This window comes from Hippopotamus amphibius, chromosome 8 (genome assembly GCF_030028045.1).
Source record: "Hippopotamus amphibius kiboko isolate mHipAmp2 chromosome 8, mHipAmp2.hap2, whole genome shotgun sequence".
Lineage (NCBI taxonomy): Eukaryota > Metazoa > Chordata > Mammalia > Artiodactyla > Hippopotamidae > Hippopotamus > Hippopotamus amphibius.
Genome location: NC_080193.1, coordinates 8,983,143 through 9,007,524, shown reverse-complemented (window position 1 = coordinate 9,007,524; position 24,382 = coordinate 8,983,143). Strand labels below are relative to the sequence as shown.

The following is a 24,382-nucleotide window of genomic DNA, read 5'->3' as shown; positions in this document are numbered from 1 at the left end:
CAGCAGCAGTCGTGTTGGCACCTAGGCCAGGTAGGATTGGAACAGGAGTCTTTCTGCTTCCATAATGACAGCTTGGCTGTGTTACATGTGACAGTTCATTTTTTTTTTTTTACAAGTTGCTAGGAAAGTAAGGCCACTCCAAGGCAAACTGTTCTGCTTCCCCGAGGGGACAGTGGCTGGGGGCAGGTAAGTGGATTAAAGGGGTGCATCTTGGCTGCTGTCAGAGGTGTTTCTTGGTTCCTACAAACTCCTCACAAGTGGTTGTTGGGCATTGACTTGGCCTCTGTCTTCTCACGTGTCCTAATGCTTGATTTGCAGCAGGAGTTAATTGTTGGGTGACAAACCCAGAAGAACCTTTAGACTAAAACATCTGGTCTGAATTGCTGCAAATGTGAGAAACAGCAATACAAAGAAGCCAGGCTAGGCACGCCCCTGTTCTTAGAAAAATAGTCTTGGTGCGGAAAAATAATAGCCTCTGGTACCGGAGTTTGCAAACTATGGCTCAAAGAATCTTCCTTAAAAGAAGCAAGGTATCTAACTAGATATACTGAAAATGTTCATTTCATGTCTCAGAAATTTGCTCTACCATAAGAGTTAGTCACTACACTGACCTCTTCATAGGGGAGCCAACACCTGGAAGAAAGAACGCTTTCAGTTGTGTCTTAGAACCGTGCCGACTTCCCAGGTAGTCATAGACCCTCTCAGCCAGTTCCAGAAAGGGCTGGAAGGAGTTACTCCTCCAGACCTCATCCCACAACTCCCCATCTTAGTGCAAATTCTGCTCCAGAACCTGTGTTCTGGTCATACAAGGAGCACTGAATGCCCCCAAAGCCTGTTGGGACCACCCCAAGGATCAGGGCCGCCAGCACAGACAGCTGACGCCACACATTTACCAGCTCAAAAGGAAATAAATAACTTGGCCCAGTTATAAGTTATCTTAGGGACAAGGCTTAATAATTTAGTTTTCTTCTTTAAAGAAACATTTGGAGGTAAAGAATGTGTAAGTTCCTTACCCATCTCCTCCTGCTCTGGGAGATGACTAGGTTTCTAGAGGTGCTGAGTTTCTTTGACTTTGTTCCCCACTTGGGACAACTCTTGCCACCCGGGGAGGATGTACAGCGTTAGGGCCTCACAGGCAGCATCTCCTTGAACCCAGAGTGGTTGGGTCTGGCCTCTGGCAGTGCCACAGGGTACTCTGTAGTGGCGAAGAGCAAGGTGTCCAGGGTGGTCTCCGTGCACTTGGCAATGAAGCGGATGAACGGCCTGACGTCGCCGTCGTTGGCGTCCTCCAGCACGTGGTAGTACTCGGCCCGCTGCTCCTTGCGGACGCTGACGGGCGGGTAGCCCGCCTGCATGAGGATCAGGTTCATGAGCAGCCGCGAGGTCCTGCCGTTGCCGTCGACGAAGGGGTGGATGTGGACGAGTTTATAGTGGGCCAGGGCCGCGAACTCGACCGGGTGCAGGCTCATGGCGTCCTCCGAGTTGAGCCACTGGATGAACTCCTGCATCTGCTTCTCCACCTCCTGGGGGTGGGGCGGGACGTGGTGGCCCACCAGGACCTGCGTGGTGCGAAAGCGGCCGGCTTCCACGGGGTCCACGTACCCCAGCACCCGCCGGTGGATCTCCAGCACGTCGCCAATGCTGACGGAGCCGACGCGCGACAGCAGCGTGGTGTTGACGTACTTCATGGCCGCATGCATGCCGATGACCTCGTTCTGCTCCTCCAAGCTCTTCCCCGGCACAGCGTAGCGGGTCTCCAGGATGTGCCTGATCTCCGAGAGGGTGAGGGTGTTGCCCTCGATGGCCACCGTGTGGTAGATGTGGTGGTAGTACGTCTCCTCCATGACCCGGCGCAGCGCGGAGTTGCCCTTGGGGATGGCCATGACCTTCTTCACCTTGCTGTCGATGATGCTGAAGTACCGCTGGTCGATCTCCTCCACCAGCGGCAGCGTGCGGTCACGGTTGACCAGCGCCTTCTCGTGCTGGGGCGCAATGGTCAGCGCTCTGGTGTACAGGTAGTCTGCCCAGATGATGTCCTTGTCCTCTTCCGAGAAGATGCCAAACTCGTTGAGTCCGTCCACGAAGCCCGGGTCCATCTTGAGGGCGTGCAGGAAGAGCTTGTGGGCTTTGTCCCGCTTGCCCTGGCGTTTCATTTCCAGGGCTTGGTTCAGCGCTGCTTTGGCTTCCAGCTTGCTGGCTAGAGGAGAGCCAGAGAGGCGGGGGTCAGGGAGGGACAGATGTTCAGGGGAGCCATCACCTGAGCTGGTCTCCCCCACAGCCTCAAGGGGCTCGATGCAATCATGCTGTACAAACCTCTTCTGCGTGCCTGTGTGTGCAGACAGGTCTGTCCCCTACAGCCCAGGGTCCACTCGGCCTCAGCCATTCTCTACCGTGGGGGCATCGGCCGGGCTCCCCTATGGCCGCAGTCCCTGTCAGGCGGCCCTCCCTTACATCTGTCCCCGGTCATAGTCCTTCTGGTGATTTCTTATGGAGGTGCGGGTCCCTTCCCCTGCCTCCACCTTAAAGCCCTGGCTGTGAAGGGCTCCCCACTGCTGCTAGGCCCTACGGGCCTTCTCATTCCTGGGCCTTTAAAAAGTTTTTTTAACCTAATGGTTTTCCACTGGACCCTGCTCTACATCTGGCCCCTTTCTGCTGGCCCTTCCACCCCCAGCGCCAGCCACACCTATTGGGCTTCTTTTAGTTCCTCAAGGGCCCAGGGCTCTCCTACCCTGTGGTCTCTGCCTGGAACACTTTCCCCTCAAACCTTTTCCCTTGGGTCTCTCCTCAGGTACCCCCTCTTCCAGGGAGCCCTCCTGGTGTACTCCTACGGTTCCCTTTGCATCCGTATCACCACACGCATCTCAGCCACCTCTCACCTTGTCTAGCTGGGAGCACAGGGCTGACCCTGTGCCCTGCACACACGACACAGCGGCCCTCTAAACACCTACAGGATTAACGAGGAGAGACGGCCAGTCCTACCTGGAGAGGCCTTGGTCTTGACCACCAGCAGTGCTGCATCCCTGGAGGTGACACTGAGCTCTGTGGACAGGCTGGTGCACTTGGTGACGGCAGGCTCTGCCCTCTCCAGCTTGCTCTTGAGCAGGTAGAAGCCTTTGAGCGCAGTGAGACACTGCTCCTCCAGGGCCCCCAGCGGCAGCAGCAGGGCCAGCAGGGAGCCCAGCACCATGCTCAGCAGCGTCACCCACAGGAAGCGGCCCCAGACTGAGACCCATTTTGGCTGGGTCACCGCCATCACCGTCGGCATGAGTGTCATCTGGACCCAGGGGTGGGCCCCTCGCACGTGTGCGCAGCGGCCTGGGAGAGAGCAGGGTCTGCGAGGAACCAGGAGTTGTAGGATGTGAAGCAGGGGAACCGACGCCTTCAGGACACATTTCTGGCTTCAGCAGAGGCTCAGAGCGCCCCCCCCCCCCCCCCCCCCCCCCCGCCTGTTAACTCACTATGACGGGGGTGGGGTGGGGTGGGGTGGGGTCAAGGCCAGGATTGGTGTGACTCTGGGAAAAGTAACACTGCCGCCGCCCAACACTTTACACTGTGTACCAGACCCTGTGCTAAACCCGAAGGGCCTCACGCTTACTCTCCTGCCATCTTCAACAGGAGCTGAGGCTGCCTCACGCTCTAGCTGAGACAGGCTCAGAGATGTGAAGGCCCTTGCCCAGAGTCACCTAGTGGGCAAGTGATGGCCTTGAGCTGAGGAACCCAGGGCTCAAAAGCCTCCCCACTGAAGCTCAAATTTCTGTGGTCTCTGACTCCAAAGCACTGCGTGTCCTGGACATACAACACACACGTCCAGAACAGCTAAGGCAGTTCTGAGGTTCACTCTTTGATAAGCACAACTGTTCGGAGGCCTGATTTATTGCCAGCTGGGCCACCACCTCTTCCTGCCCTCACCCTGGTATTAGCCACAGTGCTGTTCCCCACTCTGGCCTTCTTTTCCTGGCCTGCCCAGCAGGCATCCCGTCTAGAGTTTGGGCAGTCAGCATCTCAAGGGGAACTCAGGCTGTGGGCCGGGGGAGGGGGGGGGGTGGTGACCTTTTGCCTTCTGTGACAATAAACAGGTGCTTGGGGCTGGCAGTGGGAGTAGAGGGGTCAGGTCTGCAAGCACACCATGCTAACAATAAGCATTTATTAGGCAACTGTGGTGTGCTGGGCATTGAGCTGAGAGCTAGCCCTGTCTTATCTCACTTACCCAGCATCACCCCACGGAGGGAAGCTGCCCCTAGGCTCCCATTTACAGATGTGGGAAACACAGAGTAAGTCAATTCCCAGACGACCCACAGGGAGTAAACCGAGGCAGTCGGGAACGCATCCCGAGTGCACCTGGGTCCAGAGTACCCAGGTCTTCACCTCCATCTTATTCACAACCAGGGCCCAAGCACCGGATCTCATCTGCTCCCGGTACTGGACCAAGCCCCAGGACTGACTGATGAGGTTTCTGAGCGAGCCCGGCTGGTTGCTAGAGAACACGTGAAAAGACCCGGAGCGCGCTCTCATGGGGTGAGGGTCGGGCTCCCCGGCGGGGCTGGAGTTCTCCGGGGAGGCACGGGTGTCTCAGCCCTCACTAGTTAGGAAGGGGGAAACTGAGGCCCCGAAAGGGGAGGACACTGGACTGAGGTCCTGAGGAGTCGCCCCTTTCCGAGCCCCACCCGGAGCTCGCAGCCCCATAGCACCTTTCTCGACTCGCCCCCACCTCACCTGGCGGCGCTGCCCGGCCCTGCTGCCGTCTCAGCGCTCGCAGCCTCCGCTGGCCGCCAGCTCCCCCGACCTCCGCCGCCGGCCCGCGGCCCCGCCCTCGGCGACTCGCCATTGGCCGGCCGGCCACCCTCTTCGCAGCGGATTGGCTTCCTCAACTTGTCTGCGTCTCGCATTTCCGGGTTCCCGCGTCCGCCTCCGCTTTCCCGGGAAAGACGCGCCGTGGGCCACTCCCATTGGCTGACTCCTGTATTGGTCTCGTGCCCGAAAGGGCCAATAAGCAAAGAGTGGGGCGGCGCCTGGCCCACAAGCGGGAGCCCGGGGTGGGGAAAAGCCCGGCCTATGCGGTTTGGGGGCGTTCTGGGTATCGGGCCGGAAACTCGAGGTTCTGGTTGCCTTTCCCTTAGGTTTCCTCCTTCCCGGCACCCCTCTCGCCCTCGCCGGGGCCTCAGTTTTCTTAGGTGTAAAAGGAGGATGCTGATGGTTCACACCTGTCCACCGTGTTACTCTGACTTCACCTTCCGCGTTCTCAGCCTCCTCTCTCTGCTACCAAGGGCCGCCCTTTTACCCCCACTCCCGCCCCGTCTCTCACCTTCTCTCTTTTCTTCCTGATTTTTCACTTTGCATCCTCTGGAAAAGAGCCAGGCTGGTTCTCTTGCTTCCCAGAGAGATAGAGGTTTTTTCCTGGAAGCATGAGCTGAAAAACCGTAATCCACAAATATTGAAATTAAACATCCAGGACGTGCCCAGAAATGCTAAGCATCAGGATGTTAGCAGTGCAGATTCTGGAGGCAGGGAGACCTGGGCTCAAATTGAGACTTTGTCACCTCCGCTCTGTATGATCTTGGGCAAGTGTCTCTGAGCCTCAGTTTCTCCATCTGCAAAATGGGGACAAACAGCCTTCCTCACTTTTGCCCTCAAGTTTAGGATTTGCAGAAGGCCTCATTCTTCCAAGATCTGACCCCCTTCCTCCATGACACACATTGCCCCCGGGAGCCAGTACAGGGCAGTAGTTGTGGGTGTCACCGATGGAGCCATACAGCCCTGGCTTCAAATCCCAGCTCTGCTACTTGCGAACTGAGTTACATTCAGCAAGTGACTTGACCTTGCTGATCTCCCTTCTGCTTTTCTGTAAGATGGGGGTGGTGTGATGAGAGCATCTCCTCATGGGGTTTTGTGTGAGGGCCTCTGGCACACACACTTAATAAGTATCCACTGCTGCAATATTTCCAGAAAAGACACCCAAGTCATTGCTGCTTTGTTATCTGCAGAAGAAACTCAGAGCTGCTAGGTCGCTCCAACCACTGGGGAGAGACCCCACTGTCCTTTCGTGGGTCTCAGTCTGATTCCAGTTGAGGGAAGCCACTGACCCAGAGCGCAAAGGAGAGCATCCAGGGCCCGGCCAGAGGTCGCTGTCAAGAAGGACACCATGGTGGCGGGGGTGGGGTGGGGTGGGGCAATGCACGGTGAGGGACCCAACAGCTCTGGTCCTTGCCCTTTGGGCTCCCTGTTTACATCTGCTAAGTGGCCCCCATTTCCCCAAACTACCAGCCCTTGGCGTGGAGCGAGGCACTTAGCAGATGCCAAGAAAGCGAGGCACAAAGCAGATGCCTTGAGCAAGAAATATCTGAAGCAGGACAAACCATGGAGTTTTGAAGAAACACAATCAGGATGGTGGTTATTTCTGGGGCTTCTTGTTTCTATCTTTTGCACAAAGGCCATGAACATTGTTATCTCAGAATCCCCTGAACTGCACTTCAGGTGGCATAAGCAGTGATGCCCTTGTGAAAACCTTCCCCAGAGGAGGGTCTTCTCTGCCAGCTAATTATGGGGGATGGCTGATGGAACGGAAAGCAGTGAGGCTCTGGGGTCAGATGGACGTGTGTGTTCAATGCAGGGTCCTCCACTTACTGGCTGGATGACCTTGAGTAGGGCACTTACCGTTGCTGAGCCGGGGTATCATGGAGCTTGTGGACCTCCGTCCCCTCCCAGGCACAAGGTGATGTAATCACTTGCTTTTAAAGGCACCATCCTCTCCATTCCTTGGAACGCCAAGTGTAAACTCTTGAATGAGCTTAGACCGTGGTAGCAAATCTAGAAGTTGAACCAGTAATGAGAAATACTGCCTGGAAGTGAGACACTAGGGAGAGGTGGGGAGTCTGGAGAATGTGAGAACACTTGTCCAAAGTGGGCAGCGGCTTCTCAGCTCTAGCTTACATTTATTATGCTGGGGTGCAGCCCAAAAGTTCACAGATTTTCTAGTTTTTCCAAAGAAATGTCAGGTCTAGATTTTAAAGCAAAATGTCTTTATTTTTAAACAGTTGGCCTGTCTGCCCATCAGCTACAGAGGGCTGCCAGATTGTAATCCCTGTTGTAGGCTTTTCAAGTGTGCTGGAGATGGTGGTAGGGAACACTGGAAGAAATATCGCAAAAGACCATCTCAGCAAATGGCTGCACTACTGTCTGTGGACACCAGGGGACAGTACTTCACCTGTCATCACTTCCTCCATCCCCTTGCCAGGAGATCCTTCTCAATTTTCTTTATTTTGTCTACATTCAGCTGTGCACAATATATGGTCCCTGAAGTGATATTGAAAAGTGGGCTTTCTCCATCTTAAGCATTCTGTACTGGGTGGAAATTGCCTCCCCGTGGTCCACAGAGGAGTTTTCTAAAAGCTTACCTTGACACTTGACAAAGAACCTGGAAAGTGGCTGCCTGGGAAATGTGTCCATTATGCAAAACAAACAAAACAAAACAAAAAAACCCCCTTATGCACCTTTAAGAAACAGCGGTCAAGTGCTTCTTCCTGGCAGAGTCAAATTCCGAATGACTCAACTTCATTTAAAAGAAAATACTGGTTCTCTCTCTCCTCTCTCACGGGTTCCTCTTATTCCTTTGCCTGGATGTTTCTCCTTCTTCTAACCTAACACTGCTGCCAAAGAAGAGGTCCCAGCAGCCCTTCTCCCTGACTGCTGGTTAATCCTTCTTATCACACAAGCTCAGTGAGGTCAGGGCCAGTTACTGAGGCATTCCCCCGGCCCGAGAGACAGGGGTTTGGAGACCCCGTGTAGGTGTCCCTGGGCTGATGGCTCGCGCTCTGGATTTACGGTGCTTCTCGTGTCCTAAACTAAATTTCGGAGTTGATTTTCATCATCGAATGGATTTCAGACATGCAAGTAAGTGTTGTCCTCAGAGCAAGTCATTTGGGGAAGCCATATATCTTATTTTCAAAAAATTAAACCTAACTTCTTTTCTTAACTAACCAACGACTTTATTTCTTAAAAGCAAGATGGGATTATTACAGATGTAATAGAAGGCACAAATAAACAGCAACAAGAAAAAAGAAAAAACCCATGCACAGGGCATCCTCTGGTGGCCTAGTGATTAGGATTCCAGGCTTTCACTGCTGTGGTCTGGTTTCAATCCTTGGTCAGAAAACTGAGATCACGCAAGCTGATCAAAACAAAACAAAATAAACAAACAACCCCCCCCCCCCAAACCCCCATGCACAAATATACAAGATTTTCTATACATATCTATTTTTAAATTAAGAAATATTTCAGACACACTGAAAGCATAGATAATACGAGTACCTGTGTGCCTGCCACCCGGTTTAAGAAATACTGTATTGTGTTACCAATGTACCCTGCAAAGCCCCACGGCGTCCCCCTCCCCATCACGAGCACTTCCCCCTCCCAGGGGGAACCACTATCTTGGATTCAAAGCTTATTATACCCATGCATGGCCTCTTGCTTTTGTTCATATGTATATATTCCTAAATAATATGTAGCAATTTCCTATTTACCTGTTGATGGGCATTTCAACTGCTTCTAATCTTTCCCTAATACAAACAGCACTGTAGTGAAATTTTTGTATGATTTTGGGGGCACATGTGTGGAAGTTTCTCTCAGGCAGAGTTTCTCAAAGAATCACCTGGGGAACTTTTAAAAATACACCCCTACCTTGGCCTGCTCCGGACCAATAAAATTTTCCAAAATTCCCCTTAATACTGCAACATTTTTATTACCATCTAGAGCTCAATATTTACTTAAAAAAATACAATAAAATGTACAAATCTTAGGTCTACCATTGATAATTTTGACAAATGTAGATGCTTATGTAATATGCAAACTCCTTATGAAGTAGAGAACATTACTGGGACCCCCAAAAGTTCTCTAAGTCTGTCAGTCCATGTACCTCCCCCCTGCCCAGCCCCCAGAAGCAAATACTCAATCTCTCTGTACCTTAACTATAAGTGAAAATAATTGTAGCTGTCACACTATCTTATTATTGGTAGTGGTAGCTACCATTCATTAAGCACTTATTGTGTTCTAAGTAGTTTACATGTATTCTTTTATTGGATTTTTGTAATGATGCCATGAAGTAGATATCCTTAAACCCACTTTACAGAAGGTAAAACTGAGGCTTAGAGAAGTTAGGGAATTAGCCTAAAGTCACACAGCAAGCATGTGGCAGAGCCAAGTTTCACAACCTCCTGACTCAGAACTTATGGTTTTAACCACTATAGGACCCTACAATTTCAGAGCTGACAGGTTACACTTTAGCTCCTCAATTTTATGGGTGGAGAAACCGAGGCTAATAGAGGGGAAGGATGGACCTGGGACACAAATCCAAGTCTCTAGATTCCTTATCCACCAACACATCACTTTCTTGTGTAAAAGTACTTTTGGAAAGGGAGGGAGGAGCAAGGAGGGAAATGTAAAAAGCCATCATTTCTTCTTAATTTCTGGCTATCCTAGGGGCATCTGGGTCCGTTCTGTATCAGCTATCCATTGCTGTGTAACAACCCCCAAACTTAGCAGCTTAAGAAAATGATGAACATTTGTTATTTCTTACGTAGTTTGTGTGTATCAAGACTCTGGGAGAAGTTTCGCTGGACAGTTCTGACTCAGAGTGTCTCTTGAGATTGCAGTCACAATGTCCACTCTGGGCTGCGGTCAACTGAAGCCTCGACTGGGCTGAGACTCTGTTTCCAAGGTGGCTCACTCACAGGGCTGGGAAGTTGTTGCTGGCTGGTGGCCAGGGGCTCCAGTTCCTCTCCGTGTATGTTGCTGCTTAAGCATCCTCAAGATATGGCGGCCATCTCCTCCCAAAGTGAGTGGTTGAAGAGCGTGATGTCTTTTATGACCTAGCTCTGGAAGTCACACACTGTCACTTCTGCCCAGCTCTCTGGGTCATGACACAGACCCACCTTGGTACAACATGGGAGGGGACTACCTAAGGTTCACCAAGAGGTAAAGATCACTGGGGGTCAACCTGGAGGCTGCCTACCCTACTCCCACTGCCCCTGCCCCTCCTCAGTCCCGAGAGGTCTGCCCAACAGCCCAAAGGACTGGACTTCAGGCCCCCTGGGCAGGGAGCTTCTGCAGGTGTGAGCTTCTCCACCTATGAGAATAATGGGCTCCCAGGTACCAACTGCTTTTTCCCCAGCTGTTTAATGAAAGCTTTCCAGCCGTGTTACTCTCATTGGCCAGAGAGCCTGCCTTCTCCTGCCTAAAAATATGGTCCTGTTGACATGGAGACCGGCTCTGGTACGTACGATGCTGCTTTCGGCCACAGCTTCTAAAAGATGTGAGTAACACCCTCTCCTCTTCCCGCATGGTGATGGTGACTCAGGGTGGCCGCTAGGCCAGCATGGAGTGTGGACCTTGAGGTGCCACTGCCTGCATCCTCAGATTTCCCGACTTCACCAGATTCCAGGCTGCCCCTCCTGCAGCGTCCATCAGCGAGGCAGTCAGTGCCTGAGGGATGCTGGGTAGAAGGCTGCAGAGCACCTGGGTCCAGATCGCAGTCCCTCTGGACGTACCTCAAAAGCTCTCAGTGAAAGCTTCCTGTTGCCATAGTAACGTGGAGACATGGAAATTAATATGGGTGCCTTGCTAGCCAAGAAAGCCAAGCTTTTAATATGCAGTGTTCTCCTTCACATAGATAAGAATTCCTAAGAAGGCTTTGGAGGGATATCAAAAGGTCTTATTCAGGTATTTAAAAATTATTGTGAAATGAGTGCAGCCCTAATCAGAGACATGGTGGAGGGTTTGGAGGAATTGGAGGAATAACTTCATAGCCAAGGCAACTTAAAAAAAAAAAAAAAAAAAAGCTTGTCAGAGATAATTCACATAGCACACAATCCACCCATTTAAGGTATACAATTCCATGGGTTTTAGTATATTTAGAGTTGTAAAACCATCCCCACAATCAATTTTAGAACTTTTTACCGCCTCCCCTCCCAAAGAAACCCCTTCCCTTTTAGCAGTCACTCCCATTCGCCCCCGCACTGTCCTCCCTCAGCCCCTGGTGATCTATTTTCTGTGTATACATTTCTCTATTCTGGACGTTTCCTAGAAATGGAATCATACAATATGTGGTCTTTTGTGACTGGCTTCTTCCAGCATTTTTATTCTTTGCTTCCTTAAGGTTCTCCATAGTTCCTCCGACAAAGGTGTCTCCGTTTTCTTTAAGAACAATTCATTGTCTGGAGATGTGGCTGACAAATTAGCCCCCGGGGTTGGAGCTGAATGTAAGGGAGCAGATTCCTCCGAGGCCCCCTGCGCTGGCCCTTCACGCTCCCTTGTTAGATTTCCCTTCATGAGATACAAGCTGTTTTGGCAGCTGGCAGCAGTGTTAGAGTGACAGGGCCACCTCATGGATCTCCTCGGCTCAGCCTGGAGGTGAAAACACCGGCTGTGCAGACTGACCTGGGTTCAAATCTGGACTCTACCATGTCTTAGCTATGTGACCTCAGGCAAATGACTCCACCTGTCTGAGCCTCAGTTTCTCTAGCTGTAAAGTGGGACCTATATCAGGATTGTAGGGGGAATGAAACCCCGTGCTTTTAGCTCACCTGTGAATCACTTGTTTTATGATTTACTTAACATGTTTCTTTAAATCAGTTTTTAAACACAGAGCTTGGGACTTCCCTGGTGGCGCAGCGGTTAAGAATCCACCGGCTAATAAACCCAGGAACACGAGTTTGAGCCCTGATCCGGGAAGATCCCACATGCCACAGAGCAACTAAGCCCGAGCACCACAAGTACTGAGCCCTTGTGCCACAACTACTGAAGCCCACGCACCTAGAGCCCATGCTCCGCAACAAGAGAAGCTACCGCGATGAGGAGCCTGTGCACCACAACGAAGAGTAGCCCCCACTCGCCACAACTAGAGAAAGCCCACATGCAGCAATGAAGACCCAACGCAGCCATAAACACATAAACAAAGAAACAAATAAAGTAAACACAGATCTTCATCCTAAGGCAATGATGTTGGTGACATCACAGGTGCAAAGTGTTTGTTCTTAACACACATTGTAACTGTACTTAAAAAGTGTTTGTCCCACCAGAAATTAAACTTCTTAAACAAGGCCAGGAATTTTTGTGTATTTCACTTGCTGATAGAGCTCCATCACAGTGCCTGGCACATAATAGGTGCTTAATAAATGTTTGTTGAATGAATAAATGAATGAATGACCTTAAATCATCCTCCACGCTTTGGGAAACATTGAGATAAAGCATAGAAGGCGTGCTTGGCTTTTGGCCCACGGTGAGCATTTGATAAATGTTGGCTATTATGGTTACTAGCTTGGGTAGTCAGAGGACCTGGGTCCTCAGGTTGGAAGACCATTTGCCCTGCTCCTACCCAGCAGCCATCTTCCTGCCTCTTTGATTCCGGAGGTAGGGAGGGGGATGACTCAAAGCCACTGAGCCTGAGACATCTTCTGGCTCCTTCTGAGTACTTGGTCTAGATGACTGGACTGAGCTGAACCTTGACAATGGGAAAGGAGCCGTGGTGTCGAGATGGAGATGTTCACGGTCCACGAGGGCTCAGGGTACACAACGGCCAGATCACTCCTTAGCCATTATTTATTATCGTTGCAGGCAATCTTGTGAAAGAGACGGCAGGCGTTTGGGCACATAGCTGCTTCCAGATGTCCGCCATAAATGTTCTGTACTTGCTGAGTTTCCAGGAACATAAAACCCGCTGTCAATGGACTTGCCCAGAGCCTGTATTTGCTGCGTTTTTGTTCTTGTTTAGTTATTACATTAAGTCTTCTGTGATTACAGAGCCGACAGCTGGTAAGGATTTGCATATGGCATGAAATTAAGTTAGTTCGTTTTAATGTCTAAACTGAGCAGGGAGTGAATCTGTCTGGTGAAAACTCTGTTTCCCTTATCTGTGTTTGCACATCTGCTTTGGGCACTAGCCTCTAAGGTCTTCAAGTCTGATTTCTCCCCACTTCACCCAGCAGGACAGGGGACTGGCTGCCTTCCAGAAGGGATTTTGCACTTCGGGCTTAGAATGTTTGCTTCTGGGTTTCAGAAGGAATTAAGACTTAAGGTCTACTGTGAAGCGACCAGCATCCTGGCCCCCAGCTTTGTGTCTTTCTTGGCTGTGTTGCCTTGGGCAAGTCACTTTCCCTCTCTGGGCTTTGATTTCTTCATCTGTCAAATGAGGGATAGGAAGTAAATAAATGTGCACCTATGGGGGTGACATTTGGGGTGGGGCGATATTTCATTGCGTGGGACTGGGCAGAGTATTATACAGTCTTTAGCATCCTTGGTCCCTGGGTATCATATGCCAACACCCCCCCATGACTGCCAACCCCAAAACACCTCTGCACATTTCCTGATGCCTCTGCAGCCATCACAATCAGTGCCCTGCTCGCATCCCTGGATCCCTTCACTGTTTTTACACACACTGCCTCCCAGCCCTCTCTCTCCAACAACCAGCACCTGTGTCTCTTTGTTGGCACACTGCCCTCAGACTGCCACAATCCATTCTGCTGGGAATTTATGTTCCCTACCCCTTAATCAGTGACAGGGAGGTGTGGGAGGGGGAATCAATGTTTCTGCTCCGTCTCCACTGACCTGGTCAACTCTAAGATGTGACCTGCAGTGTCCCCAGAGCTCCCTGGGGTGTAAGTGAAGGCTCCCCTCTGTGTGACTTTGCCCACTGGTTTGTCATGGGAACATTCCCTAATACATCACCTTTATACAAATTCTTAGCAAGTCACTTTTGCACAAATTCTTAAGACCTGCTTCTAGGAAAACCAACTGAAGGCAGCCTCCAATGGGGAGTTAAGAAAACCCACCATTGATGACCTCTGAACTATAACCTCACTGATTTACTTATTCATCTGACAGATCTTCGGTGTCTAATATGTACCAGCTCCAGGGCTGGGTATACAGTGGTGAACAGGGTATGAACCTGGCTGAGCGAGGCTGACAGACAGTAATGAGTAAGCTCAGAGGGTGTCCTGCGATGACTGTAGACCAGGTGCTACAAGAGAGAATACAACTGGGCGGTGGGCTTTATGTCAGATTACTGGGGGAGGGGTGGGCTTCTAGGACCTGGGGATATTTATGCTGGTCCCTAAAGGAGGAAAAGGAGAGGGTGAGCCAGGCCCCGAGAGCAGGGAAAAGAGCTTATCAGGTGGAGATGGCGGCGGGGGGGGGGGGGGGGGGGGGGGGGGGGCGGTGCGGTTGGTGAGCCCATCACAGGTGGGAGTGGCCAGCTTGATAATGCAACCTCTGTATTAGGGTTCTCCAGAGAACTAGAACCAACCAGAACTAGTAGGAGATCTCTCTCTCCCTCTCATATCTACTTACCTATCTATCTACCTATCTACCTACCTATCTATCTATCACCTGTCTATCTACCTACCTATCCACTTATCTGTCATCTACCTATTATGAAGAATTGGCTCTCCCAATGGAGGCTGAGAAGTCCCAAGATCTGCCAACGATAAGCTGAGACCCAGGAAAGCAGGTAGTGTAATCCAGCCTCAAAGCCTGAGAACCAGGGGAGCCACTGGTCCATCAATACATCCCAGTCCAAGGCAGGAGGAGAAGAGATGAGATGTCCCAGCTCCCTCAGCAAGGCAGGAAAAAAGGGGCAAGTTCCCCCTTTCTCTGCCTTTGGTCTTACTCAGGCCATCAACTGATTGGACGATGCCCACCCACACCAGGGAGGGCAATCTGCTCTACTGAGTCCCCAGATTCCAAAGCTCATCTTGCCTGGAAACACCCCCATGGATGCACCCAGAAATAATGTTTAATCTGGGCACCCCCAGCCTGTCAATTTGACACATAAAAGTACCCATCACAACTCTAATGCACAGTGCTGCAGTGGACACCCTTGTACCTGAGAGTTTTTAGGCTGTGAAAATAGCTGTGGGGAATAAATGTCCTGTGGTGTAATGCTGGGTTGAAAGGTTTGCCCATTTACCAGTTTAATCACTGTCACCAAGTTGTCCCTCAAAGCTGCCAGACAATCTGCAGTCCATAGCTTCCCTGATGTTGGATATTATTAACCTTTAGAATTTTTGACATGTGATCGAGGGAAGACAGCACTTCATGGTTTTAACTTATAGATCTTTGATTATTAGTTTAGAAGCCATGTGTATAATTCTGAAATTGCCTGTGTATGTCCTCTCCTCAATTTTGGGGGGTTAGGTTTCTGCAATATTTCATATGCATTGTAGGATCTCTTTTTTTAAGAAAATGCTATTTGTCATGGATGCTGTTACTATTTTTCTGTTTGTTCTTTTACACTATGTTTCATTTACTTATTTATTTTTGCTACAGAGAGGTTTATATTTTGATGCAGTCAAATATATCAGGGGTTAGGACTTCCCTGGTGGTCCAGTGGTTAAGAATCCGTCTTGCAATGCAGGGGATGTGGGTTTGATCTCTGGTCAGGGAACTAAGATCCCACATGCCACAGCACACCTAAGCCCACACGCCACAACTACTGAGCTCACGTGCCTCAATGACAGAGCCTGCATGCTGCAAACTACAGAGCCCATGTGCTCTGGAACCTGCACGCTACAACTGCAGAGCCCACACATCCTGGAGCCTGTGCACCACAACTAGAGAAGAGAAAACCTGCACGCCGCAACTAGAGAGAAGCCCGCATGCCACAATGATAGATCCCGTGTACCGCAACTAAGAACTGACTCAGCCAAAAATAATAAATAAATAAAAATGTCAGCGTTTTTCTTTGTGTATCTGGATTTTATATTATGCTTAGAAAGTCCTCCCTGTATATGGAACCACAAAAGAACCAGAATTGCCAAAGTAATCCTGAGACAAAAGAACAAGGCAGGAGGTATAACCCTTTCAGGCTTCAAACTATGCTACAAAGCTACCGTAATTAAACAGCATGGTACTGGCACAAAATCAGACACACAGATCAATGGAACCAAACAGAGATCCCAGAAATAAACCCATGCAGCTATGGTCAATTAATCTTTGACAAAGGAGGCAGGAATATGCAATGGAGAAAACATAGTCTCTTCAACAAGAGGTGTTGGGAAAGCTGGACAGCCACACGTAAAATGAAATTAGAACATTCCCTCACACCCTATACAAAAATAAACTCAAAATGGTTTAAAGACCTAAATATAAGATGATACCATAAAACTAGAAGAGAACAGAGGCCAAACATTCTTTGACATAAATCATAGCAATATTTTCTTAGATCAGTCTCCCAAGGGAAAAGAAATAAAAGAAAAAAATAAAGAAATGTAATCTAATCAAACTCAAAAGCTTTTGCCCAGCAAAAGAAACCATCAACAAAATAAAAAACCCTACAGAATGGGAGAAAATATTTGCAAACAATGCAACTGAGAAAGGGTTAATTTCCAAAATATACAAATAGTTCAATATCAAAAAACCCCAAACAACCCAATCAAAGAATGGGCAGAAGACCTAAAAAGATATTTTTCCAAAGAAATAATGTATGAGGGTGAATCAAAAATTATCTGCACTGATTATATTAAAACTTCTGTTGGCCACCCTGTCTTATCAGCACTTTCCATTCAAGGCTACTGTCTCCCCAGTCACTGCTGTGCAGGTGTGAATGTGTTACATCAGTTCATTTGTAACTGCAGTGTGAGCAAAAACGGATGCCTCACTTGTGATTTGCATGAAAGAACAGCAGCATACGGTGATTCATTTTGTGTGGTCTGAGGGTGTACCTGGTGCTGCTATTTTATCAAAGACTTTGTGTGCAGTATGGAGAGTGTTTTGTCATGAAGAAGTGTATATGAATGGATAGAGAAGTTCAAGGAAGGTCGCACAAGTGTTAGCCATCAAGAAGGAGCCAGACACCTGTCCATGTGAAGACGTGAAGACAGCAGTGCATTCCTGGCTTGCAGCTCAGCCTAAAACATTTTTTAATGAGGGAATACGAAAGCTTGTTGACAGATGGACAAAGTGTATTGAAAAGCAAGGAGATTATGTTGAAAAATGATGTATTTGTCTTTTCTAAAAAATTTATTAAAATAAATTCTACAGCCAGAGTGCAGATAATTTTTGATTCACCCTCGTATGTTGGAGAGGATGTGGAGAAAAGTTAACCCTCATACACTGTTGGTGGGAATGAAAATTGGTGCAACCACCATGGAAAACAGTATGGAGTTTCCTTAAAAAACTAAAAATAGAACCACCAAATGAACCAGCAATTCCATTCCTGGGTATATATCCAGAAAAAAAAAGAAAACTCTAATTTGAAAAGATACATGGAAGCAACCCAAGTGCTCATCAACAGACGATTAGCTTAAGGTGATACACACACACACACACACACAATGGAATATTACTCAGCCACAAAAAGAACGAAATATTGCCATTTGCAGCAACATGGACGGACCTAGAGAATATCAGGATGAGTGAAACAAGTCAGAGAAGAACAAATACTATATGTGGAATCTGAAAATAATACAAATGAATCTATACACAAAACAAAACAATAAACTGGGGAAAAAGCCCAGGTCTTTCACCCAAATGGCAATAAAGCTAAGGGGACTTGGTCTTGGGTTGGACTTTCCAGAAGACCCAGAGACAAGGACTTATGTGTCCCAGGAGAGTAAGGGAGGCAGGCAAAGGGGGGAGGGGGTGCCAAACAAGGCACAACTTCAGCAAAGTCCCGGGAGGGAAGCCTCAGCCTGAATCCTGTGGGGGAGCCCTGGGACATACTGGAAAGGCTGTACATCAAAAAACCCCCAGACTGACTTGGTGTTCTCTTGTCACTATGTGACCTCAGGTAAGTCTCTGAGCCTCTTTGAGCCCCAGTCTTCTCATCTGAGAAACGGAGGCAACTATTTGTCCTTCCCCTCAACCACCCCAGGGCTTTGTAAATTGTAAAATACAAGACAAATGTCAGGTGTTTACCTTTCTCTGGGTTGGGTTATCTATTTCATGCCTTTGTTCTATATTTTAAACCGAATGGGATTGTGTATTGTATTAGTTTGCCAGGGCTGCCATGAGAAAATACAGACACTGGGCAGGAGGCTTAAACAACAGAAATACATGTTCTCACAGTTCTGGAGGCTGGAAATCCAAGATCAGGGTGCCGACAGGGTTGGTTTCTGGTGACAGCATTCTCCTTGGTTTGCAGGTGGTGTTTTTCTAGCTCTATTCTCTTTCCTCTGTGCACACAGGGCGGGGCAGGCAGGGGAGGACAGGAGAAGGGGGGAGGGATGGGGAGGGAGGAAAAGGAGAGATTGAGAGAGAAGGAGAGAGAGATGGATCTGGTGTCTCTCTCTCTTCTTATAAGGACACCAATCCTATCAGATCAGGGCCCCATCCTATGACCTCATTTAACTTAATCACATCCTTAAAAGTGCCATCTCCAAACACAGTCACAATGTGGGTAAGGGCTTCAGCCAGCATGTGAATTGTTTTGGCTGGGGAGGGAGGACACAATTCGGTCCATAACACTTATGTAAAATGCTTGCATAATACATAGCAGATGCCCTATAAGTGTTAATTTCTCCCCTCACCCCCTCCATCCTCTTCCCTCCACCACCACCCCACCCCAACCCCCATGCCTTCTGACCAGTATTACATCCCAGGCTCTGTTCAGAGCTGTGGAACCAAGTGGGAAACAAGACAGACACTGTTCCTGCCTTCATTTCCTTGGAAACTATCTGACCTTTCACTCACGGTGAAGCAAAATCAATAAGCTCAAGATTGGGTTTAAGATCCCCAAAATGTGATGTCTGAAACCAGAGCTGGTACACCCAGGCCTAGCAATCAGGTCTGCCTTATGGCTGTGTTTTGAAGGGGCCCAGATTACGCTTAAAAATTAAAAAAAAAAATAGTGGCTAATTTGAAAATAGGGTTTCACTTAAAAATGCTTTGTTCAAACTTCTCTTGAAGTAATCAGATGAGCCGCAGCCCCAGGCCTGCATTCTAGTGAGGCCTTTGTTGGTCTGGGCGGCAGAGGGGCCACCCCTGGGGGAATAGATTGATGTTCTCCCATTCATCCCATTCCCTGCCTGCTCTGGCTCAGTAGTTAGTATCTGCCTGTCCCCATAGTTGTTAAGATTTACAACTACTGGTTTAAATAAATATGATTCAAATTGAAGAGCCTGACTGCGGGGTCTTACTTTTCCCATATGAAGAATGGGGTCAGTAAAATCTTGTTTTTTATTCTTTTTCCATGAGCTTAAGATCATTGTGGGGTGGGGTTTGGGGTGAGGGTGGGGGTTTGTGGGAATATGGGAATCATTATTGTGGTAGGCTGGTTGCATTAATGGTCCCAGTTAATGTTCTACATGTATTTATGTAGTTCATTTTGTAACACTCAGTCACCTCCTGTTCTGGCTCTGGGCTTGACTGTGTGACTTTCTTTGGTCAATGGCATGTTAGCAAACACAATGCAAGCACAGGCTGGAAAAACTGTTTGCCTGTTTCCACTTGCTCTAATGGATTCCTGCAGTCACCACGAGGGTGTGCCTGGGCTAGCTGGCAAATGTGCCCAGACCAGAGCGTGAAAGGCATGTGCACGTGAGAGGCACGTGGGAGAACCCAGCTGTTCCAAAACCAGCTGACCACCAGACATGGGGGTGAGCTCAGCTGAGGTCAGACCTGCCAGCCAACTTGCAGACCTGTGAGCAGTAATAAAAATAGTTCATTTCAATCACTGAGGTATGGGGATGTTTGTTACACAGCATTATTTTAGTAGTAGATGATGGCTACAGTTGCATTCTGTATAGACTCCCTCCCTCCTTCTTCAACTCATTTATTGAGCATCTACAATGTGGCAGGGATACAATAATGAACAAAACTAGATATGGTCCTTACCCTTAGGTTGTTGACAACATCGCTCCTATTTCTGTCACTCACCTTGAGAGACTGAATTCAATAAAGAGGTGACTTATTTTGTGGTTAGAACAACACATTCTGTTCTGGGCTGATCTGAGATGGGTCGTCTCCCCTAAAGTGCTTTGTTCCTTCACTCTTTCCCATTTTAATTGCTCCCTGAGCCTCTGCAAAAATTACCACTGGTAGAAACAGCTCCTCCAAGTAATGGAAATCCTTTCAAAATGATGTGTTCAACCGGGATGTTCTTAAGTAATTTATGTAAAGAGAGAGCAATTCCTTGTATGTTTTTTATAAGGTAGGGAGAGTTTTATGTACTTTAAAGTATGATGTATTGTGATAAATTATGCTTTGGTCTGAGGTCTATGCAGAAAAGCGTGGCATTTCTCTGAGTTCTGGGAAATACACTGTAAATAAAAGTGGTGGTTTATTTCTTGGCTGGGCATTTTTTCTAATAATGTAAAGAGATGTCAACACCCATTTCTTCAGGGCAAAATATGAGGTTCTCTTCCCTTCTCACCACCGAGAAGGAGTGATTAGGGCTTGCTGAGTTCTTTAGACTCTTACTGGAAGGGGGCTCTGGTCTAGAGCCTGTGTCAGATTGTGGTCCTTGTGTTTCCAGCTGGCCCATCTGAGTTCAGGCACACTAGGGAAGTTTGCACCCTCTGACCACGGGCTCTTCCTACCTCCTTCCTTCTCTTTGGATGGCTGCTGTAGGCAAATCTCTCTGTAAAAGTGGAAAAGCCAGTCACAGTCCCATTCCTAGCCTCAGTTTCCCCATCTGTAAAGCTACCCAATGATAATTCACAACCTCTCTAGCTATATCCCTCTACAAATAAGCCCAGCTGTAATTCCTTCCCTGGGTTTATGCATTTTTAAATGCATTTCTTCGAGATGCATCTTGAGGACAGAAGACAGAGAGAAGTGGGTCTCTCTGGTAGCATTCCAGGCAGCGTGATGGGAAGTTGGAGGTCATTTTGATTTGGCGTGTGCTTGGGGGATGCTGCTGGATGCTCCTGGAATGTGTTATGTGGCTGGATGCCTTCACTGCCAGCAGGTAAAGGAAGGAACTCTGAACCGGGTGTGAATCCTGGTTTGGTCACTGTGTTGTGAAACCTTGGGAAAGTCAAACCTTAGCCTCAGTTTCTTCCTCTGTATAATGAGGTGGCTCTTCCAGCTCTGACTTTCTGGAATTTATTTAGGTCAGTAATGTCCTTGCCTGTGTGTCTGAGTGTGAGAGGGGATTTTCCTCCAATTCCTTGTCTTCATCTTGGGGATAGAATCCAGAGTAAATTGGGATTCTTTTGAATGAACGCCTTAGAAACTCAGTTTAGTTTGGCTGAAGCAAGGTGATTTGTTAGCTCAGTGGACTGAAAAAATCCAGGGTCTAGCTTCAGGCATGGCTGGATCCAGGTGTCCACCAGAAGGCATTGTGACTCCATCTCTTTGTCTCTCATCTCTGCTTTCCCCTAGATTGGCCTGTACTCTTAGGCAGGCTTTCTCTACACAGTGGTGAAGATGACTGCCAGTAGCACTAGACCTTTATCTTACTAGTTTAGTAAGTTAGATAGAAAGGGAAAGCTATTTCCTCAGATGTTCTAGCAAAAGTCTCATGGCTGTATTTCATTGGCTTCACTTGAGTCACATGCCCATCATTGAACCACTCTGATTAGCCAGACCTGGGTCATGGGCTCACCTTGGAACTAGAGGCAGGGTCAGCTCCATCTAAACACTACCAAGTGAGAGAAAGGCAGAGTTTCCCTGTAGGAAACTGAGGCTCTGAAGCCAGAAGACTGGGGAATGGGTGCTGGGCAGACCTGAACAACAGATGCCCAACCCTGGGGCCAGGCAGGGATCTTATAAACGGAGCTTCAGAGGCTACTGTGCATTTTCCATTCCTGAAGTTCTGGGATGTCAGAGCTCGATGAAATCTCAGGTGCTAAGCAGCTCAACCACCTACCTCCCAAGCTTGCATTTCGCCGATGAGAAAACTGAGGCCCAAGGAGAGAGGTCCATTTGCCCAAAGCCTCTGAGTAGGAAACATCCAAGTCCTCCACAGCCTCAGAGGATGTGTGGCCAGTGTTCCAGCTGATCTCTGTGTCTCTGAGTGGCTCACATCCAATGCTCCATGGGATGGATCCTTACTGACAATGACCCTTCCAAACCTGCAGCATCCTAGCACAGACCTCTTACCACCTATCATTCAGATGTGGTCCAGAGATCAGCAGCAGCAGCATGGCCCAGAGCTGGGTAGAAATACAGAATTTCAGGCTCTACCCCAGACCTTCTGAATTGGGATCTGCTTGTGAACAAGGTCCCTGGGGGATTATGAAACGTGCTGTTCTACATCACGGACAACGGGTTTCCCGGTGCCTGTGAGATGCTCCACTCCTGCATCTGGCCAGGATTCCAGTCAGCCCTGAAAAGGGCTCTCTTCCCTTACAACCTTGCAGCAGAGGAGGATATTGAAGGTGGTTGTGTGCTATAGGATGCTCTTGGTTAGGAAGGTCTTCCTCGAACCTGACCCGCCTCCTTCTTGCTGCTGTTTAGGCATGGTTGCCATGGTAATGTTCTTTCCAACATCAGCACCAAATGATGTGAGAGAGTCCTGAGACTGGGGTTGGGTCCTAGGGTTTGATGAGCTCCACGAGTTGGGAAAGTTCCCTTTCTGGGCTTCACATTCCCTTAGACAGAGTTAGCAGTTCTTACTTTGCTCTTCCCATAGACCCAACACCAGGGTCAAGTGAGATCAAGGACATGAATATAGGATGAAAGCCTGAAGCACCATAAAAATCCACCACTGCCTTCCTTGACCTTGGGATGTTTGAAGTTGCTTCTGGCTTCACTGGCTGGGTGAATGTCATCAGTATTGATAAGGCCACAAAGAGCCCAGGCCATTAAGCAGAGCTCTACCGAACACTGATTACAACGCTCAAGTCACACCCAGCGGAGGCCAAATGTGGCTTCTTCTCTGAGCCCGGGAACCATTCCTAGGAAATGGGAGGCTGCATGGTGTTTTATCAAACATTTATGGCTATTGGTTTAGGGGGGGTGAGTTTACAAGGCCCTGTGGGCTGAGCATCGGGAAATTAAATTTCTTGCATTTTGACTCAATCCTAATCACATCGCCAGCCATGGGATTTATGAGGCTGTAAAGTCTTAAGCACGTTGGAGGCTGGAGGCTTTGCTGATGGCTTCCAGCCTGTGTCCTTGACAAGCGGCATCCTCCAGGAGCTCGGGGCTCAGCGGACCATTGGTTCAACAAACCCCTGGCAGGTGCCTACTGTATGCTGGGTGCCGGGGGCCACTGGGGAGCAGCGCAGATTATGGGACCTGCCCTCTCGTTGCCTGCATCTTCCTCAGCAGAGAGGCCTGGCCAAAGGATTTCAGAAATAAACACAAAAGTGCAAACCGTGGTTAAGGGAGTGAGGGGAAGTTCAAGGTGATATGGAAAGGTAGAGTGGGGTGAATGGTGGCCCCCCACAAAGATATGTCCATGTCCTAACCCCGGGAACCAGTGAAGGTGACCTTATTTAGAAAAAAGGATCTTTGCAGATGGAATCAAGTTAAAGATCTTGAGATGAGATGTTCCTGGATTATCCAGGTGGGCCCTAAATCCAGTAAGTGTCCTTATAGGAGGGAAGGGAGGGACTTCCCCGGTGGCGCAGTGGTTAAGAATCCGCCTGCCAATGCAGGGGACATGGGTTCTATCCCTGGTCTGGGAAGATCCCACATGCTGCGGAGCAACTAAGCCCATGCGCCACAACTACTGAGCCTGCGCTGTAGAGTCCGTGAGCCACAGCTACTGAGCCCACATACCGCAACTACTGAAGCCTGTGCACCTAGAGCCCGTGCTCGGCAACAAGAGAAGCCACCTCACTGAGAAGCCCCTGCACTGCAATGAAGAGTAGCTCTGTCTCGCCACAGCTAGAGAAAGCCCATATGCAGAAATGAAGACCCAATGCAGAAAGAAAAAAGAAAGAAGACAATATGGAAAGGTAGACTGGGTTGAATGGGGGCCCTCACAAAGATATGTCCATGTCCTAACCCTGGGAAGCTGTGAAGGTGACCTTATTTGGAAAAAATGGTCTTTGCAGACGGAATTAAGTTAAGAATCTTCGGAGGAGATTTTCCTGGATTACCCAGGTGGGCTCTAAATCCAATGACAAGTGTCCTTATAGGAGAAAAGGGTGGTCCAGTGGTTAAGACTCTGTACTTCCACTGCAGGGGCATGGGTTCAATCCCTGGTCAGGAACTAAATCCTGCATGCTATGCACTGTGGCAAAAAAAAAGAGAGAGAGAAGGGGAGAAGGACATGTGAGGAGGATAGGGACAGAGGGTGGAGTGATGCAGGCACAGCCAAAGGACACTTGGAACCACCAGAAGCTGGGAGAGGCAAGGAAGGATTCTTTCTTAGAGACTCCAGAGGGATCAGGGCCCTACTGACACCCTGATCTCAGACTTCCGCCCTCCAGAACTGTGAGAGAGTGAATTTCTGCTGTTTGCAGCCATCAAGTTTGTGGTGATTTGTTATGGCAGCCCATGC

At 48.9% G+C, this 24,382-nt stretch overlaps 2 protein-coding genes across 6 annotated transcripts in view; one reads left to right on the top strand and one right to left on the bottom strand.

Moving 5' to 3' along the window:
- The window catches only part of SART3 (spliceosome associated factor 3, U4/U6 recycling protein), a 56,205-nt gene extending 44,116 nt beyond the window's left edge, over positions 1–12,089 (top strand). For 2 of the 4 annotated variants that reach the window (XM_057744967.1, XM_057744966.1), the window contains exon 20: positions 2,789–3,018. In XM_057744967.1, coding sequence (XP_057600950.1) covers positions 2,789–2,885 — 97 coding nt within the window. In that variant the 3' untranslated portion in view covers positions 2,886–3,018. Of the gene's footprint in view, positions 1–2,788; positions 3,019–4,386; positions 4,516–11,622 lie in introns of those variants that run through there. The other 2 variants (XR_009055061.1, XM_057744969.1) reach the window with 2 other exon arrangements.
- On the bottom strand, positions 588–4,794 carry FICD (FIC domain protein adenylyltransferase). Of its 2 annotated transcripts, none has more exons than XM_057744973.1 (3): positions 4,714–4,794; positions 2,980–3,332; positions 588–2,193 (listed from the first exon to the last, which is right to left on the bottom strand). In XM_057744973.1, the coding sequence occupies exons 2-3, from the start codon at positions 3,231–3,233 to the stop codon at positions 1,122–1,124; spliced, it is 1,326 nt and encodes a 441-aa protein (XP_057600956.1). In that variant the 5' UTR covers positions 3,234–3,332; positions 4,714–4,794; the 3' UTR covers positions 588–1,121. The 2 variants fall into 2 exon arrangements, with proteins under 2 accessions (XP_057600956.1, XP_057600955.1); XM_057744972.1 differs by having other exon boundaries at positions 588–2,197; positions 4,714–4,788.
- Positions 12,090–24,382: the final 12,293 nt, after the last annotated feature.